The sequence below is a fragment of the Vipera ursinii genome, assembly GCF_947247035.1.
Source record: "Vipera ursinii genome assembly, chromosome: 1".
NCBI lineage: Eukaryota > Metazoa > Chordata > Lepidosauria > Squamata > Viperidae > Vipera > Vipera ursinii.
In genome coordinates this window covers 90,107,751-90,125,674 of record NC_139512.1, presented here as the reverse complement: position 1 = coordinate 90,125,674, position 17,924 = coordinate 90,107,751, and the positions used below count along the sequence as shown (strand labels likewise).

Below are 17,924 nucleotides of genomic sequence, written 5' to 3'. Positions count from 1 at the left end.
GCAAACTTTCTGTCTGGTTTGGGAGTAGACCTCATTCCGTATAAGTCTATTGTCTATTCAGCTGAGGAAGGACTGGCCTTCAACTGAGTTAATATTTACCTTGCTCCCTATTACCTTTTAGAACAGTCTTTTACTCTAAATGCTAAAATGCTAAATGGTAAAATTTACTCTAAATGCGAAAACAGTAGTTTAAAAAGTTCTTGCATATATGAAAGATACTGATCTGAAACATAGCCAATACCTACAGCTTCCTCCATTTCATCTTCCTTCCTTTTTTTTCTTACTATGAGCATCCTACCTTTGTCATTTTTTTTTAAAAAAATAAAACTAAGTAATCTAGTGCCATACTTTTCTTCATTTTTCCAATCACTTGAGATGGAAGTATTCACTCCTACCTCCAATATAGCTCTTAGATCAGGGGTGTCAAACTGCCAGCCTGCAGGCCAGATGTGTCATCCAGAAGCCACACCCACCCCATTGCTAGCAATGGCAAAACCATCCCGATACATTGTGTGATTCATGTGACATCGCAAGTCTGCCTTAGATGATTTGGGCTATTTGGGAGTTTGTGATTGGAGACTGACATAATGACTACAAGACCAACTAAATGGGAACACACGCAACCCCCAAAAATCTGTTCTGTGCCCAGGGCTTTTTTTCCTCATAGAACGCTCAGAACGGAGTTCCGGCACCTTTTTTGGATGGAACCTTGTAGGGTAGGCAAGGTGGGTTGTATGACATGTGTGAGTTCCGGCACCTTTTTCTTTTACAAAAAATAAAAATAAAAGCACTGGTTGTGCCTGCATTTCTTTAACTTAACAGAATAAAAAATAACAGAGTCTTCTATTTCAACCCCCTGCTCAAGCAGAAGACCCTATACTATTCTGGAGAAGTGGCTGTCCAAACTCTTCCTAAAAACCTCCAGTGATGGTGCACTCAGAACTTTTGAAGGCAATCTGTTGACCAATTACAGTAATTGTTCTCATTGTTAGGAATTTTCTTCTTAGTTTTAGGTTGGATCTCTCTTTGATAAGATTTCATCCATTACTTCTTCTCTTGCCCTCAAGTGAATAGGTTGTGTCCCACTCTTCTTTTTGACAGGATCTCAAATCTTGTAAGACTCCTTCTCTTCACTAGATTAGGCATATCCAGTTCCTGCAACTCTTCCTCATATGTTTTAGTCACTAGACCTCTAAGGTTCAAGGTCTTGGTGATGGTTTTTAAGTCCTTACATGGCATGGGTCCGGAATACCTTGGGGACCACCTGCTGCCGGCGTCGACTCCCCTCCGCCCTGTGCGTTCCCACAGAGAAGGCCTCCTCAGGGTGCCTCCGGTCAGAGAATGCCGGCTGGTGGCCCCCAGGGGGAGGGCCTTCTCTGTGGGCGCCCCGGCTTTATGGAACCAACTGCCGGTTGAGCTCCGGACGGCACCGGATCTTCGCTCCTTCCGGTGCGGGCTAAAGACCCATTTATTTGAACAAGCTGGCCTGGCCTGATGGGGGAACGTTAGGGTTTTAATGGGTTTTATATTGTGATTGTTTTAATTGGGCAATTATTTAATCCTTTTTTTAAGTTTTGTATTTCTATTTATATGCCCTGTTCACCGCCCTGAGTCCTCCGGGAGAAGGGCGGTATATAAATTTAATAAATAATAATAATAATAATAATAATAATAATAATAATAATAATAATAATAATAATAATCATCATCATCATCATCATCATCATCATCATCATCATCATCATCATCTTCGTTGCTCTTTTCTGTGCATTTTTTTTAAGAATCTATTTTACTTTGTGTATGTGTGGCAGGACATTTCTTGGAGCAGGAAGCTGGGTGGACACAGCAGCAGAGGAATTATTCAACGGGATAACATGGTAGTCTGCAATCTGGACTAAACACTTTGAAAGCCCTTACTAAAGTGTCTCAGTCCATTTCAGAGTGAATCAGCTTGGGCACAGGATAGAGTACTTGGTCAATGATGAATGCAAATAAGCTCAGTGGCATAAAGAAACAACGATGACTGCTTCTTGCTATCTATGTTTTAAGTAGAATTCCACAAATGACAAATGACTGGATGAAAGTTTGTCTTGGTTTTGGGATGGTAGTACTCTCCTCATTCCACATATGAAAATAAAGCAGAGTAGTCATTGAGTCATAACTCTGAAATGGGTAACAGATGAAAGTCCTCCAGTACACCTGAGGGGAAATAAGCTTCATTAAGCAATTCAGGCTGGGCTGTATGAGATGCTCAATTTATCTTCTGCCAGTGGAGCATAGTCAGGTGCCTCAGAACAACATCTCCAAGGGATTGTAACCACTCCTATCAGCATTTATTTACATAGTTATGTTGCTGTGTTTAATGGTTGTTCAGCTTTGGGAATCAATTTAATTTGACCTTTTAGGAATGGAAAATAGAAGCCCCCTACCTCCTCGAGAAAGATGTGTGTGTCATTTTCCCATAATTTGTTTTGGATTAGGTTGAAACAGCTGCTCCAAAAATGTCCTCCTTTTTCTGGCAATTATTATGGATGGATGGTAGGGGCAATAAATTTGGATCAAATTGTGTTATTGTTCACAGAAAACAACAGTTTCCTTCCAGCATATGGATATTCCTTGTTGTTGTTTGTCATTTTGTTTTACTGTTTTGTGTGTAGATAAAAATGCAAGCACAACTGAATTCCTTAGATGAACAGCTGCAGAGAAAGTTAAATTGAAGCTGAAGTAATACATTATTACCTTTTATTTATTCCTGTGTTGCAAGATTTATGAGTTTACCTGGTTAGTCTGACAAAAGTTTGCTTTAATTTTGGCATATGTTTCAAATGGAAAGTCTTGATTCCATGCTAATTATTAGCATTGTCATACATACAATTATTTGCCTTTATAGCATGAAGTAGAAGTTTCAAAGCACTTCCATAGAATCTTAAGATGTTGGAAAGTCTATTTTTTTAAAATAAATACCACCAAGCAAGTTGTATCTAAATAAAGCTCATTTGTGGCTACTGGTGTTTTTCTGTAACACATGTTACTAAATTCTAGAGAAGAGTTTTAACTGACCAGGTGATTCAATTCAATGATTCAATTCGTTTGTAGAATCTTTTAATCCATTGACATAGATAAAAATATTCCAAAACTGATGAAACATTTATTTATTTATTTATTTATTTATTTATTTATTTATTTATTTATTTATTTATTTATTTATTTATTTATTTATTAAACATGAAAACAAATATAAATAAAGGTTTGTTTGGAAAATGCAATCCTCATAATGTAAACTAGGCTGAATTGCCTCCAGTAGTTATTCATGTAAATCTATTCCATCATAATATATTCCCTGGAGAATTCCTGAATATATAAGCATGTTCATTAACCATTTCTCCAGTTCAGCAATCCTGAGACACTGCAAAAGCCAAAGTTTATTGCTAAAGTCAACTGTTCGGTCAATCACAGTCAAAATAACCAAGAGTTGATTACACGAAGGACTCAAGACCATTGGTTGTATTGGAGACACTGCAAGCAAGCACATGACAAAGGATGAATATGTGAAAATAATCCAAGGTCACTCTCTGATTACCTGAGATAGTAATCTGGAATGAGTTATTCTTCATTTTATTAGATATATTATAGCAGGATCATGCAAAAGCTATAGCAGTAGGACAAGGAATGACTATTTGAAATGCATTTCATTTCCTATCTTTGAGCCAGCACAAAGCTTTCTGCTTAAAACACAGCACTAAACTATTTGAAATGTTGAAGGTATCTGTCCTCTTTTCTTTTAATAAGAAACAGCATTATTTATGTGATCACACAGATCATATCTATTCTGCATGGAAACAAAAATTAAGTCTATTTGCAACCCTTGAAAAATATAACAATAGTTAATGGAGATTTCAAATTATATAGTATGCTTTTTATAATTGTGAAAATACTATTTACCCGTGTTTTTAAAAGGTTACATGTTTTAGATAAAATTTCTGATCTCAGAAATGTATACCAGAATCACTTATTGTCAAAGCCAAAAAGAAATGGATGCATAGAAGCATATAAATGAATGATAAACACATACATAAATAATTGTGAACATAGAGAAAAAAGACAGCCATCTCTATAATAAATGGCCCACAATGCTCAGGGTGCCCAGTGTGACTCCAAAGAGCAAGGTAGTAAATAAATTAATATTATGAAAAAGAAATGAGATGATTTTGATACTACCTAACACTATGAAAAAATCTTGTATAGGTGCTGAATCAGATGCAGAAAGAATTTAGTACTGAACACTTTCTACATTTCTTCATGTCAGTTCCATACTATATCAAATTTATAAAATTATTTGCTGGTGCCCAAATGATTTAGCAAAGCATAGCTGCATTATAACTACTATTACTACTACTACTCCTACTCCTACTACTTTAAACTAAGAATATTAAAGACATATGTTGCCACAACTAGTTCCTTACATTCTTTGATTTGTGACCTGGAACAATAGATTTTATTTTGTTTGTTATCACTGGGGGTCAAATCTTTCATGAAATTCCTGTTTTAATCCTTTGCATTGGGAAAAATTAATGGGAAAAATTCAGTGAATTCAAATTCGATTAATGTCCATTTTATAGCCAAACTATGATAGAATAACTTCTGGAAATTCAATGAAAGTGCCAATTTCTTTTAGAACAGCAGTTGTCATGAGTAATTAAAATTTGTATTCAGTTCATTTGTTTTGGATTCAGAAATATACAAGAAGATATGCTCCATTTTCCAAACATACCAGCATACTCTATCCCCATTTCGATCCTGTGCATGGCTCTAAAGGGCTACATTATACAATTAGATAAACGTGTAGCATATAACTGTCAACCTTTTTTGGGGGGGGGGAGGAACCAGGCAGTCCAATACAATCCAGAATGATGGTTTACTGAGAAAAGGAGGCATTGTTTAGAAAAAGTAATCCATGCCCTGCCCAGATTCCTTTGTTGCTGGTAATCTTTCAACTTGGTTGGCACTATTGTTTTTATTTAATCTCTCACTCTTGGAATGATTGTGAATTTTTGGAATTTAATATACATTGTTTGCTATCAAGCAGATTTTCCAGAATGCTATAGAATGAGTCATAAAGTGTTCAGAATCTACAGGTCAATTTGCTGAGGGGGCATCTTCTATTTAGCTGTCCTTATTATGGTCAGAATAGTGCTGTTTTTATATATATATATTTCTTACCTCTTCTGCATGAATTCCACAAAGCTTATTCCCTGACAGGAGTTTATTTTTCAGGCTCTTGTTCTAAGAAAAGGAGAGAAATATTTTGATATTATTAATGTGAAATCAAATATTCAGTAAATTAGTAACTATGATAGCATAATATATGAGATGGGATTTCAAGTTGGCTATGAGGAATGTATCTACCTAACAACTTACCTACATATTTGAAATCTAAATAGATAATGTCACAAGTAGCATTATACATTCAAGATTCTATCCTTGTGGGATAGAAGAACACATTCTTGTTTTTAACAAGTCTCAGGTAATACCGGCATCAGACTCTCTTGTTTAGTCTGAAAAGCAAAGAAAGATGGAGTCTAGGTGGAAGACTTCCATGAAACACAAGGATAATATGCTAAATAGAGAAGTAACAATAAACAAACAAGCATGGAAGAAGAGAGTGGCAAATAATTTCTCTATTGCTCCCAAGAAAACCACATAGATGTATCCACAGAGCCATGAGAAAGTCAGCTTGACTTGAAATCATCTTTTTTTTAACTTTCCCTAAAATATAATCCTAGGTCTTTGGAATAAACTAGTTCTTTGGAATAGCTTCGATAGTGAAATCCTGCCCCATCCTTCACTGAGTGATTTAACAAACTCCAATCCTCACTCAACTTTTATTTTTTCATTCTTCAAAATAAGGATGTTTGCCTTTTTTAAAACAAAATCAAATCAATTGAAAAGTATATCATTGAATAATTTCTAAATTATTTTCATTTCATTTTCATTTCTTCATCAGTTATTTTGAGTTGTTACTAGTGCTCTACTCTATTACAGACATACAAAAGAATGTGATCCACTCCACCTCCATGTGCTGAAAACACAGTTGATGGACTTATACCATTCAGTCTTTTTACACAAAACAGCCCATACTCTGGCTAGTTTACATCATCTATCATTTCATGGGAGTATTCGGGAGCTCAATGGAACTCCATATCTTCTTCTTAACATAGTTTTGTTTTTGTTTTTACCTTATTTTATTTGTTAGATATATATTCTGCCTTTTCTCTGAAAGTTCAAGATGGCCTACATTCCTTCCTCCAATTTTTCCTCAGCAACAACCCTGTGAGTAAAACTTGAACTGAGTGAAAAAGAATCACAAAGTTACCTAGTGAATTTATATGCCTGAAAGTACAGTTGACTGGATATGACTAATTCTCCTCATCTTCAACCAAAGAAGGAATCTCAGACCAATGAGAATTACTTGTTGTTTTGTAGTGGGTTCTGAAGAGTAGGAATGATGCCAGGCAGATGAGTACAGCCAAACAGCTCTTTATTTGGTGACCAACTGTACTGGCTGTCTAGGGTTACCTGTACCCTTTATATACCTTGCCAGGTATGCAGTCAGCCAATCAGATTGAACCTTTTCTTCCTGCCAGAACGGTTACAGTTCAATGCCTCTTAGTGGTGACTGTTATACAAGTGTTTCTTTAACCCTAATGCATAACACTTGTGGAGAAGCTTTATATATGGATCTCCTTATCTTCGTAGGACTGTTTCATATAGCTGTTGACTGTGGCTTCCAGTAAAGACTGGAATGCATATATTAGGTAAAGACTTAACTTCTGGTGGATATTTCAACATTCTCACATCAATGTCATTGGTGAGCAATAACTTTGGCATGGAGGACTAACATACAAAGATCCTTCCACATGACCACTACCTTTCAAATTTTACAAAATAAGCGACACAAGTTAGCCGCAAAAGCCATTGCCACATGATACAGTAGGTTTGCTGGCTTTATCTTCAAGGTACACCCTACTTCAAATCTTGATTATATTTATTAGTATACGATGAAATTCTAGCAATGTAACAATGTCCCCCTATAAACAGAAGTGGACACACTTTTAGTTCATTGCATTTGAATGAAAACATCTATGGAAATTTTTCCAAATACTTGTCACAACAGTTATGCCAAACTCCTTAATTCTTTTCATACCTACATTTTCTATCCTCATTATTATACAAAACCTATTACCGTCTATATTTAATTGCATGTGGGTATGAAGAAGCCTTGTTTTTTTTAGAAAAAACCCTAAAGTGGTTTCTAATGGATCTTATATATATTTAAACATCACAGTATTCCATAGAGAGGAGCTTACATAATGAATATTACATTTTTTTTAAAAAAACACAACTATTAACATTTATGACATTAATATGCTGAGCATATGTTACAGATGCAAGCTGATCCTTTCAAGTAAACTGACAGGCCTACTGCAAAAGTTCTTTCAGATTCAAATTCAGTTTCCCCATTTATTCCTATTCTGGATCAAATGTACTAATAATGTAATATTCAGAGACTGACATAATGATTCAGGATAGAAGCCCTCTTGAAAATGGAGAGGGAAGTCATCAAGTTGGTTTCCCCTCCAAATGGGATTAAACCTTGGTTTCTTTGAATATAAACAAGAATTTACACTTTTCCATGAGAAAAGGAGATTTTCAGTTCTGCACGAAAGTCACATATGAAATAAGATTATGTACTTTGTAATATTGCCAGTGCTAATTAACTAAACTCCTTTTTTGGTATTCAGTGTAGCACCCCTCTTAAAAATATGTGCCAAAGTACAACATACTAAATCAGTGTTTCTCAACCTCAGTGACTTTTAGATGGGTAGACTAAACCTTCCAGAATTTCCTGGCCAGCATGTTGCTGAGGTTGAGAAGCACTGTACACACAGATCATCTTGGTAGTCCTGTGCTGTATATTTGGTCTTTCAAAAAGTCTTGGATAACCTTCCTTATCAAAGACTTTCAAACAAATTGAGCAATCAATGGAAAAGGTGCCACGTGTTTTTACTGGTTAAAAAACAAACCAACCAAAAAGATAACTTTCTCAATAGATGGAAGTCTGTGTTGGGATTCTAAATTAATCACATTCATAAAGACTAATGATTTAGAGCTACACGGGGAGCTGACCAAGTCTGCAGAAGATTCTAAACTATTCTGAGTGGTAAAAAATCAAATATGATTGTGAAGAGCCAAAGCAAGATCTCTTCAAGCTAGCGAATGGTCAACCGACTGACAAATGTGATTTAATTTAAGTGGGATAACAAACAATGCCCCTATTGAGATAGAGAGATGACAGAGATGAGAGTGAGTTGAGAGGGAGAGGGAGAAAAAGATGAGCAAGACATGAGAGGTATGAGAGAGAGAGGGGGGAGGGGCTGGAGAATGTGAGAATGTAATCAGGAATTTATTTGTGGTCCCAAAATTGCCATAAAGTAACTTTTCCCAAACTGCTAATCTCCAGATGGACTGAATTACAATACTCCTCATTCTCCATATGGCTACTATTGTTAGGAGCTGGAATATGTTTTGTTTTGCTTTGGTTTATATAAAAGATGTTGATAATGGAAAGCTTTTCTTACAAGGAGGAAAATAGTATTTCAATAGATTCTTTGAGAAAGAAAACCTAAAAAGGACTGAATCTCCCTCTCTCTTTCTTGGAAAAAAAAAGGATTACCATAGTGTTTATGTGTGCCGGGGTATTCCATTGCTTTTTACATTGCCTCCAAACATATTTTGAAATGAAATATGTGAACTCTTTCAAATATCAACCAGCTGTAAACAATATGAAAACCTGTTCCCTAAGCATTTGGATCTTTTACTTAAGGACTCTGTAATATCAGTACAAATTTATTGCTAGCTAGTAATAGCATTCTGCAAAATATATGCACAGGAAACACGTTGCCAATTGAATCAGAATATTAATTGCACTCAATAGACAGATTTAAGTCTATATCCTAATGGAAACTCTAAAAGTTTGATTTGTAAATTACACACTTCTTTATCCAAATAAATGAGCTAAATAGAGTCAATGGAAAAAGAAATAATTCCCAGGCACTGCTTACGTTTGAATTTCCCTCATGTGTCTTTTTGCAGAATTTCTGGGCAATGACAGCATCCAGCATCTTGTTTCACACACATTTTAACTTGTTCTCGTCTATTACCCAGTGAAAGTAGCTCCTTCTGCAATGATAAATTGCTCCAAGCTGCTTTTTGCAGGTGTGTGTGTGCTACTGTGAGGCAATGAAGAGTAACCAGGGGATTACAATACAGAGAACTCAATGTGTATATTCCTATCACAGCTTTTGTTTTCAAAGCCTTCAGGGAAAACAGAAAGTTATTTTGCCATGTGCTAATTGCGTTTGTCCCCGATCAAGGTTCCCATAAAAACTGGTACTTCAGCATCGCTTTTAAGCAGAATGTGAGATTCTCAAAAATTAATTTTATTCTTGTGTTCATTTTACTAGGACTGTTTTTTTTAAAAAAATGATTAAAAATATTAATCCACAGACACAAATTCTAGGTTCTCCTATGGTTGCCTTACACCAGCTTGTTAAAGATTAAAAACAAGGTGTCAGAAGTCCTTGCCACACTCCTGGCTCCAACAAGAAACAAGCCGTTGAGTTCACAGGTGGTTGGTTTATTCACTGAATGCTCTGGCATGCAGTATCCAAAGAAACAGCAAACAAAGTTAGTGCTAGGAGCAATCACCTCCCAGCACTCTAAATACAAGCCTCCCGACCAGCTTCACCCCCACCCACATGGCCAGCATCTGGCATGCACGCTGGTAAGAGCACCCAGGCTGGAACACAAGGCAAGCTTCTGGCTTCCTGCTGCTTCGTTGCACCGATCAGCTGTTTGGTGGGATGGCTGTGGAGCTGACGGCCACATAGTGCGCTCCGCAGGGTCCCCCTTCCAGCATCCAGGTAATGGGGGAGAGAAGGAGCTGTGGCTGCCGTCTCTGTTGCTGGTCCTGTCTGCTGCCTCCAGATGCCTCCATCTGATGGTCTTGTCCCCTCCTCCCTCCTCCCCCCTCCCGTTAGTGACAAGCCCACAAAGGCTTGACAAAAGGCTGAGAAGATCTTTCTCTACCCCACAAATAATAATAAAAATGTTAATAAGGCCATCACTTTTTGGGGTGGAGGGGAGAAGAAAATGATGAATGTTAGACAGTTTACGCTTGTGACTGGCATTTATTCTGCTATGCCTTCCTAAACTGGAATGGATGCCAGGCAGCTTCTGGAAATTTTTGCAGTCAAATTATTTTACTACTTATTGTCAAAAAGAACAGAATTATTTTGTTAGCAACAGTCAGTTGGGTTAGAAAGAAATGGTTGCTTTCCAAATGTTTTGACTTTAATGCCCATCAGCTACAACTAGCATGGAAAACAGCAGGAGATTGTGGAAGCTGTAATTCAAAACAACTGGAAGGTACCAAGTTTGCCCTGCTCCCATAAGACAATTGCTAAGCTACTTAATACTTATCAATCCTTATGTCTTACCACAGGCATTTTTGGTTAATGGTTTGATATTAGACTTTTATGGATACAGCTTCAAGAAGTAAGCTGGGAACAAAGTTTTATAAGTATTGTAACAACACAATCTTTTCAGCAGTTCCAAGAAGGCTCCACGCCCATTTGCACTACTCAGGTGACCTTGAGCACACAGACAAACCTCCAAGTGGTCTCAAGGCCTCTCTAAAACAGGCATGTCAAACTTGCGACATCACGTGACGTTGCATGACGTATCGTGACTTTTTCCCCATTGCTGGCAATGGGGTGGGTGTGGTTTCGGTGTGGTGCATCCGACCCGTGGGCCGGCAGTTTGACATGCCTGCTCTAAAAGAATGAAAATGATCAGCTGTCTGCAAGGAATATAAATCCTTCCATTTCCCACCATCCAGAAGAAACTTCTTGGATGAGAAGTGAAATGTCTTCAAAGAAAAACAGTTGCCTCGTGAAACAAAGCACCTTTGGAACAACCATGACCTGGATGATTGACAATCTGCATAGACTTTTATAAGTATTGTAAAATTACTAAATAGTAAATACCCACCTCTGGTTAGGTATGATAGCAAATAAATTGGAATTGTAATATGTCCACCTGTTTCTTTTTTCTTTTTAGATTTTAGGATATGAATTCCATAAAAATACTTGTGCAAAGAATATAGAAAAGAGAGAATTGGGAATGTGGCACAAATCTAATTTTCATTTTAAGCACAACTTTAGAGATACAAAACCACTGCTCTATCTCGTCAGCCAGGGAAGGAGAGGTCAAAGGCATGATGGTTTTCCAAAAAGGTAGTGTGATTAATTATAAACCAATCTGGAGAGAAGCTGCAGCAGAAAGGTTACCCTAAGGCTAGAACTCTTCAGTTTAAATTAAGAAAGAACTTTAAAATTACTTCTCTCCACCACTAAAGCAGAAAGTACTAAATTCAGGACTACCTGTTATACAGTTGCTTTGCTCATTTTGCTAAGGTCCTTATATAAGGGATTTTAAAGTTCCTAAATACCAGCATGGCATTGCACACCACCAGGGCATTACATCCCCACCTGGCAGGTAGTATAATTAAATTGCCAACAAAGAATTATAAAATCCACACTACAAAAGTCACTTCTGGCAAAACTTTCTCTTTTTGAACTTACTCTTAACAGGTAAATTTTCAAAGCAAGAGGGTAATATGAAAAATACAAGTAGGGGGAATTATACTGTATGTAATATTCTAGTTAAGTGGAAAACACTGAAGTATGTCTACAGGAAAATAGGAATCTGCCTTATAGCAAGTGAGGCTTTGGCTGTGTCTCCATAATACACTAAGTCAAAGCAAAGATGCCTCATTTTCATTTAATGACCTATGAAGCCAGTCTTTATGGCTCAGACCATGATTAATAGCTTAGTATGCTGTGTTGATCCATGAAGTTGTAGTTAATTCAATAAACTTATGGTTAAGCAAACTTGGCTTACTGCAGTGTGAGAATGCTATCTATTTATTCAGCTAGTCCAATATTGTCTGGCAGTAGCTCTCCAGAGTCTCCCTTGCACAAGCATCTTTCCTATCTTCAGCTTCCTAATTTTTGTAACTAGAAATGCCAGCTATTCAATCTTGAGCTTTCTGTATGCTGGGCTATAGAAGGAGAGTCATATTATTCTTTCGTAGCCAAAAATCAGGAGGACTTTGGTTGCACCTTTCTTGAATAACAAATTGTATTAAAAGACCTAAACTTTTGTGAGCTACAGCTCACTGCATTAGATGCAGGGGAAATGCTACATTGATGTAAAATTTACATTGGGATGATGATGAAGTGAGCCTTTGCTCACAAAAACTTTTAATACAATTTGTTTGTCTAAAAATGTACAAGCAGACTGTCCTGATTTTTGATATGGACCTCTATAAGGTAAAGGTAAGGGTAAAGGTAAAAGATTTTTTTCAACTTCAACTTGACTTCTAGGAACTATAGAAACATGTCTATGCATATATATATTTTTCAGCACATTACCGTGTATTTTAAAAATGGTTAGCCAATCTGTCTAAATATATTCATTTCAAAGTCCGTCTCCCTGTTTGCTGGTCCTCAAAGTGCTGGTGCACCAGTGATCACATTAGAAGCTTGCTGACAGCATGATGAAAAATGATATAATCTTTACTTATTAAAGCTATACTCCACAAATCTCACCATATGACAGGTTAAATTTATCAAGGACCCTCATGGGAACCAGTTAGGAGCAAATGAACATTGTGTTCATTGTTGGAACATTCTTTGGTATTGCTCAGTTGTAACCTTACTGCTCTGGCAGGTAGCTTTTGCATCTTGATTAATATTGATGACATTCCCTCTTCTGCAAGAAGAAGAAATTTTGAAGAATAGTTTAGCTGTGCTTAGGATGAGTAAGTAGTCTGGCTGTGTTGCCAGCTCTCAAAGTGTGTGTTTTTAAAGACAGTAATATTAGCAAAAAAATTTGTCCCAGTTAGTTTACTTTTAAACTTTTATATTATTTTAACTTGCACTCATTATTTTATTTTGCACTATGGGGCACATTGTCAAGATATGCTAATTAGAATATCAGAGAGTCCCATATTCTTTGAGGTTTACCTCTTATGCTGAGTGACACTGATTTTCATAGTAATAATTGTTCTCCTAGAGTTTACTTAATTCATCATTATTATTTTTTTAGGGGAAAAAAGAATAAAAAGATAGTCTAAATGACTTTTCTGAAGAGGTAGAGCAGGCATGTCAAACTCACGATGTCATGTCACGTCACACAACGTATTGCGACTTTTTCCCCATTGCCTGCAAAATGGTGGGCACAGTTTCAGTATGATGCATCTGGCCCATGGGCTGGCAGTTTGACATGCATGAAGTAGAGAGTCTTGTATAAATAAATATGTTTGAAGGATATATTAATATTCAGTCCATATTCTTTTGTAATCTTGAATGTGATGTTGACAGGTTCCTTCCTTTTTTGATTGTACACTTGATGTTATTGCAATCAAGTAAAATCTCAACTCAGTCAATAAGCATGCATGGGAAGATTACAAGAATGACAATATCTGAAGCTCTACTCCAAGCACCCACTACAAGCAGCATTGCAGTATTGTGTCATAAATTCCTTTTCTATGTATTTTGCGATGTTCCATGAAGATCAAAAAAGACCTGTTGTAACAAGATCCTGTGGATGTCATTGGGTCCAATCAAACAAGTGATCCTTTATATTTACACCAGGGATACTAAACCAATTATGGGAAGTTTTGACAGCTGCATTCAAATTTAGATAGGACAAGAAAAAGAAAGAAGAAACTTGCATATCATAAATAAACATCAAAACCAGTTGACAAAGAATATTCTTACATCAGAAGTGAGTCCCACAGTATTCAAAGAAGTGCAAAATATATAAGAGTACATCTTTTTTTTATGTAGAAGTAAATAGTAAGTCAATTACCTATACTATTGGCTGGGCAAGGGCAGGGGCCTTCAATATAAATTTAATAGGAGGCCCCTGGTTAACTTTTTAGTGAAATTTTTTATGGGGTTAGGGAGAGGGGTGGGGGGTAGTGGCTGTTTGACTATGGGGGGTGGTCATACAACCATGGCTCAGGCCAGGCCGGGGTCTGACTGCGTAGGGAGAGAGCGGGGTGTGGTTACATCCGGGGCTCAGGAGCGGGTCGTGGGACTACCGATTCCCACGACATTGGGGTATGGCAGCAGGCGCATGGACAGAGGGCCGTATCGTTACCGGGAGAGCCGTCTCCGCTATTTACAAGTGGTGAGGCGCTCCGACCCTCTGTTTCTTCCCTGAGGTTCCGGGAGCGAGGATGCGCAGCCTCCTGAGCTCCGGCTGGTGTATCTGAATGCCAGGTCCGTGATTAATAAGGCTCCCCTTGTGTGGGATTTGGTTGAGGGTGAGCATGCGGACCTGGCTTGTATCACCGAGACCTGGTTGGGTCCAGAGGGTGGGGTCCCTTTGGTTGATCTTTGCCCACCAGGTTTCCGAGTGCTACACCGGCCTCGGGCTCAAGGTAGGGGCGGGGGAGTGGCAGTAGCTATTAGGGAGACCTTATGTCCGCGGGAGACCACCGTTCCTCAGATAGTCAGGTGTGAGTCTCTCTTTTTGAGGTTTGGTCCGGGGGCGCAGTTGGGCTTGCTGCTGGTGTACGTTTTGCCTAGTCGCACAGCGGCAGCCCTGCCTGAGCTACTCGATGTCCTCTCTGGGTTGGTGATTGAGTTCCCCAAACTCATAGTTTTGGGTGACTTCAATCTACCATCCCTGGGAGGGTCATCTGAGTTAGCTCGGGAGTTCATGGTTTCCATGACGGCCATGGACCTGACGCAGGTAATTTCTGAACCAACTAATGAGGGAGGCCACACCCTTGACCTGGTTTTTTTATCTGGACGGTGGTTTGATGATCTTGGTGGGGGCTCTCCATTTATTATGCCCCTGTCATGGTCCGATCATTACCTCCTGCGGCTGGTCTTCCGTCTTGCCATCCCCCGCCGTGGGGATGCGGAACCAACTAGATGGTACCGCCCCAGGTGCTTAATGGACCCTGATGGGTTCCAGGCAGCGCTGGGATCCCCACCTGCCTCTGTTGCTCACAACTCAGTGGATGCCTTAGTGGAAGCCTGGGAAAGGGCAGCCACTGAGGCACTTGACCGGGTTGTACCCTTGCGGCCCCTGACCCGGTGCAGATCCCAACAAGCTCCATGGTTCTCCGCGGAGCTCCGGGAGATGAAGCGTCGGAAACAGGGCCTAGAGAGCTGCTGGAGGTCTAGCCGATCCGAACCCGACCGGTTGCGGTTAAGAACCTATATTAGGTCTTATCTCGCAGCGATGAGGGTGGCGAGGTGCAATTACTTCTCCACCCTCATCGCATCCGCAGATAACTGCCCGGCCGCCTTGTTTAGGGTGACTCGCTCGCTTCTTAATCAGGAGGTGAGGGAGGATCCCTTGCAGGGTCGTGCCGAGGAATTTAGTCAACATCTGACGGATAAAATCGCTCAGATTCGGACCGGTTTGGACTCCAGCTGGGCAGAGTCTGGCGATCAGGACACGGGCGGTCTTGTCAATGTTACCTGGGAGGAGTTTGATTCTGTGACCCCTGATGAAGTGGACAGGATTATGGGGAAGCTGAGTTCCACCACATGTTTATTGGATCCGTGCCCTTCTTGGCTGGTTTATGCAGCTAGGGAGAGGACACGAGGCTGGCTCCAGGCGGTTATATCTGCTTCTTTGAGTGAGGGTTATTTCCCCACCGTCTTGAAGGAGGCGGTGGTGAGACCTCTCCTCAAGAAGCCTGCCTTGGACCCAGCTCTGTTAAACAACTTCCGTCCAGTCTCCAACCTTCGCTTTCTTGCAAAGGTTGTTGAGAGTGTGGTGGCGCATAGAGCTCCCTCTGGTCCTGGATGAAGCGGATTATCTAGACCCGTACCAATCGGGTTTCAGGCCCGGGTACAGCACGGAGACGGCATTGGTCGCTCTGGTGAATGATCTCTGGAGGGCCCGGGATAGGGGATATTCCTCTGTCCTGGTCCTATTAGACCTCTCGGCGGCTTTCGATACCATCGACCATGGTATCCTGCTGCGGCGTCTCAGGGGACTGGGAGTGGGAGGCACAGTTCTTCGGTGGTTCTCCTCCTATCTCCTGGGACACTCGCAGTCGGTGTTGGCAGGGGGGCAGAGGTCGACCCCTAGGTCTCTTGTTTGTGGAGTTCCTCAGGGGTCGGTCCTCTCACCTCTCCTGTTCAACATCTACATGAAACCGCTGGGTGAGATCATTCGTGATTTTGGAGTTGGGTATCATCAATATGCTGATGATACCCAACATTTCATTTCGACCCCAAACCACCCCAGTGATGCCCCCTCTGTGATGTCCCGTTGCCTGGAGGCGGTTCGGGTCTGGATGCGGAGGAACAGACTTCAGCTCAACCCTGACAAGACTGAGTGGCTGTACATTCTGTCATCCCGGGACATTCAAAATGTTCTATCTCTTTCTATGGGGGGTGAGTTTTTACCCCCCGTGGATAGGGCTCGCAACTTGGGAGTCCTCCTAGATTCATGGCTTACTCTAGAAGATCATATAGTAGCCGTGACTATGGGGGCTTTTGCTCAGGTTCGCCTGGTGCGTCAGTTCCGGCTCTATCTGGACCGGGATGCCCTGTGTATGGTCACTCATGTGCTCGTGACCTCTCGTCTGGACTACTGCAATGCTCTTTACATGGGGCTTCCCTTGAAGACCACTCGGAGGCTCCAACTGGTACAGAATGCGGCCGTGAGAGTTGTCTTGGGAGTTTCCCGGTATTCCCATGTTACACCTTTGCTCCGCGAGCTGCATTGGTTACCAGTTGTCTTCCGGGTGTGGTTCAAGGTCTTGGTGATGGTTTTTAAGTCCTTACATGGCATGGGTCCGGAATACCTCGGAGACCACCTGCTGCCGGCGTCGACTCCCCTCCGCCCTGTGCGTTCCCACAGAGAGGGCCTCCTCAGGGTGCCCCCGGTCAGAGAATGCCGGCTGGTGGCCCCCAGGGGGAGGGCCTTCTTTGTGGGCGCCCCGGCTTTATGGAACCAACTGCCGGTCGAGCTCCAGATGGCACCGGATCTTCGCTCCTTCCGGCACGGGTTAAAGACCCATCTATTCGAACAAGCTGGCCTGGCCTGATGGGGGAATTTTAGGGTTTTTTTAATGTTTTTTATACCTTGATTGTTTTAATTCGGGCAATAATTTAATCCTTTTTTAACTTTTGTATTTTCTATTTATATGCCCTGTTCACCGCCCTGAGTCCTTCGGGAGAAGGGCGGTATAAAAATTTAATAAACTTAAACTTAAACTTAAACTTATTGCAAAAAATAATTATACAAGCAGCTCCTTCAGAAAGATTTTTTTTATTTATTTACTGTATTTATTTATTTATTCCCAGCAACTTAAGGAAACATTTTTTTCCCTCTGTGAATGTTTGTATAAGTTGCTGTTTGCACTGCAAAACATTATACGGGCCTATTCAGACATGAGTACTATTTGAATGGAATTCATTGAATTCTATTCCTGGGTTAGCAGATCCATTAAAAGGACGTATGAAAAATCAGCCAGTACCTCTTGCCTTTGCAATTTAGCAGCAGCTGTTGAAGATCAACACATATTTCTCCAGAACATTAATCACTGACTAACTTTTCATCAAGGACATACATCAGTAATTTCTGCCTTTTGCACTGTATGCACTAGCGTTTAGCAAAGGACTCACCTGTAATTTTTTTCTTATTCTCTTTGTTCTCTTTTTTTTCATTGATCAAGTAAATAATAAATTCCTGTGAAGTTGAAGCCCAATCACATGTCAAACAGTTAAAAAAAATAGGATTTTTTTCTCTGGAGTTTT

The 17,924-nt window shown here is 39.9% G+C and overlaps 1 protein-coding gene across 1 annotated transcript in view; it reads right to left on the bottom strand.

Annotated features, from left to right (window-relative positions):
- The window catches only part of LUZP2 (leucine zipper protein 2), a gene marked incomplete at both ends in the record, with an annotated part of 438,735 nt that overhangs the window by 118,326 nt on the left and 302,485 nt on the right, over positions 1 to 17,924 (bottom strand). Inside the window, one exon of the mRNA XM_083349683.1 lies at positions 5,221 to 5,283. Within this exon, the coding sequence (XP_083205809.1) occupies positions 5,221 to 5,283 (63 nt within the window). The remainder of the gene's footprint in view (positions 1 to 5,220; positions 5,284 to 17,924) is intronic.